This window comes from Ruditapes philippinarum, unplaced genomic scaffold (assembly GCF_026571515.1).
Source record: "Ruditapes philippinarum isolate M1 unplaced genomic scaffold, ASM2657151v2 ctg10105_1_1_1_1, whole genome shotgun sequence".
Classification (NCBI taxonomy): Eukaryota; Metazoa; Mollusca; class Bivalvia; order Venerida; family Veneridae; genus Ruditapes; species Ruditapes philippinarum.
The window spans coordinates 2,517-4,971 of NW_026853603.1; the positions used below are offsets into that span (position 1 = coordinate 2,517).

At 37.5% G+C, this 2,455-nt stretch overlaps 1 protein-coding gene across 1 annotated transcript; it reads right to left on the reverse strand.

The window, feature by feature from the left end:
• Positions 1–369: 369 nt before the first annotated feature.
• On the reverse strand, positions 370–2,226 carry LOC132737311 (trichohyalin-like). Its single transcript, XM_060724576.1, has one exon. The coding sequence runs from the start codon at positions 2,224–2,226 to the stop codon at positions 370–372; it is 1,857 nt and encodes a 618-aa protein (XP_060580559.1).
• Positions 2,227–2,455: the final 229 nt, after the last annotated feature.

The window sequence follows — 2,455 nt, forward strand, 5'->3', positions numbered from 1 at the left end:
GACGATTTCTGCATTCACGTATAGCATTTGTACCTATTATCATTGGCACCTGCTCATTGTAGTCAGTATCTGCAACAACCAGTATGGGTATGCTCACTGTTTCCTTCATAGTTGGCAGTCGAAGAGACGCTTCAATATACCCAATAAATGGGATAGACTGTCCATTTGCTCCTGTAAGTTTTAGATTGAAATCCGTCATTGGATACAACTCTGGCTGGGGATCCATCTTCTTATGATAATTCGCAGCCACAGTGGTAACCATTGACCCTGTGTCTATCAAAGCCTTGATCACTTTTCCGTTCAATATCACTTCTCCCTCACTAGCTTCGCCTATCATCCTCTTACTTAAAATCTGTTCTGTAGGGCCTTCTACTTTTTCTTCGCTTCCACCAAGCCCTGCGATGGAAGCGTTTCCGTGTTTAAAGTCTCTTTTGGGGTTGTGGTGTTGTTCGTTGAAATCTCTCTTCGACGATAATCAAAGTTTCCACCACGCCGGTTACTAAAACTACCTCTATATGGTCGTCTTTCTCTCCTAAATCCACCACTATCATATCTACTACTGACTGTGCGCTTTTCCTCTTTTATTCTACTCATTTCTGTTTCTAACGACTTCATTCTTTCTAACAACTCTTTTAACACATCTGCTTGTTGTTGTGATGACACTGCAACTTTGGTCTCTATTCCAACTTTACATTCCTCCTCTTCCATTCTAACTTTTCTTCGTAAGGTTTCAAAACTATCTAAAGACTCATAAGAAACTCGACTCGCTGACTTAAGCTTTTCCGATTTGAGACCTCTCCAAAATCTCTCTTTCAACTTCGTGTCCCGTTTCCTATCATCCATTTCCCCCTCATCTACTGCACGTTGAAATAAGGTTTCTACTCTTACGGCCCATGCCGAACAATGTTCATTTTCCTTCTGTGTGGCCGAGTAAAAGTCTTGGGCAATTCTATCGCTCGTCTTCACATTACCATAAATCTGTCCAAGTTTCTGAACAATCTCTTTGGTGTCAGCAGAAGGTTTCAAAGTCAAAAGTATCTGCCTTGTATCTCCTTTAAGAGAATTCCTAACGGCCTGCACCATAGCGTATTCGGGATATATTCCTGTTTCTTGTAAGCAGTTCACTTCCACTTTCCATTGCTCGAAGTGACTTCCATCAAAATTCGGAATCTTGGGTAGGCCTAATTTAAAAAACGGATATTCCTTCGAAGTTTTTGTGGCATCATCTTCTCTCGTTTCAGTCATTCGATCTCTTAGGATTCTCTCTTTCTCTCTTAACAAATCAAGTTTCTGTTTCATCGCTTGTTCTTCACGCATACGCTTAACCATTTCTTTCTCTATCCTATCATTTTCATTTCTCTGTCTATTTAGCTCCAACTCCTGATCTTCAAGAAATTTTATTCTTTCCTGTAGTTCTATTTCAGCCTTTCTCTTCATGTCTAATTCATACTGTAACTTTCTGTCTCTCTGTAATATCATCTGTCTTTTCTTTTCTTCCTCAAGCTGTAACTTTCTCATCTTTACACTTTCTCTTTCATAGCGACTTGATTCACTCATTATATCATCTCTATCTGCTTTTAATCTTAGTAGGTCTGCCTCTTTAATTCTTTCACTTTTCATTCCAGTAATTTGCTTGCCATCACTATTAACAACAGTACTATGCATTTTATTCCCTTCACTTATTCTACCTCCTCTGTTTGAATAGGAATTGTCCCTAATTCCGCCTTCATTTCCATTATCCGTTATTGAATATCCAAATCTGTTAAATTTACTCTTAGTTGTAATAAATTGCTCCATTTCATCAACACATGTGTCACCAGTGTCCCGTTTTAACTCTTTCAAAGTCAAGTCCAACCTTTTCATGTGTTCATCAAGGAATTTTAAACTATGACTACTTGACAATGATAACTCTTTCCTTTTAGTTTCTGACCTATCGACTTCCGCGATTTGAGCCATATCTTGTATATCCTTTGAAGTACTTTCATGTAAAAATTCGTCAATAGTATTCAAATCCGACAATTCACTATTCCTTTCAAACTCCTCTAAATCATGCTTAGATCCAACTGTATCCAATTCTAACTGACGACGATCCTCTTGAATTCTCATTAACTCGCGTTGAATGCGTTCATTCTCTCTTAATTGTTCATCTTCCTTGAGCTGTATATCTCTTACTCTTTCCCTTCGCATAAGACGTATTTCTCTTTCACTCAGTGGTCCGTGTGCCATTATTGCATAAATTATTTTAATTATTTCACTGATTTCACTTTCAAAATATAATTGTCAAGATAAACAATGTATCACTTTGTGCGAAGACTATTATAAAGCTCACAATTTAGTAATTGTTACACAGTGACACTAAGCAATTGTAGATTGCTATAAACACTACGTTTATCACTATAGTTGTTGGTGTAGTTTAGATGAAATTCAAGAAACAACACATATAATGTAACACAAC

Excerpts from the sequence above, each read along its gene's own strand:
- LOC132737311 (XM_060724576.1), bottom strand. The coding sequence starts at position 2,226 with ATGGCACACGGACCACTGAGTGAAAGAGAAATACGTCTTATGCGAAGG.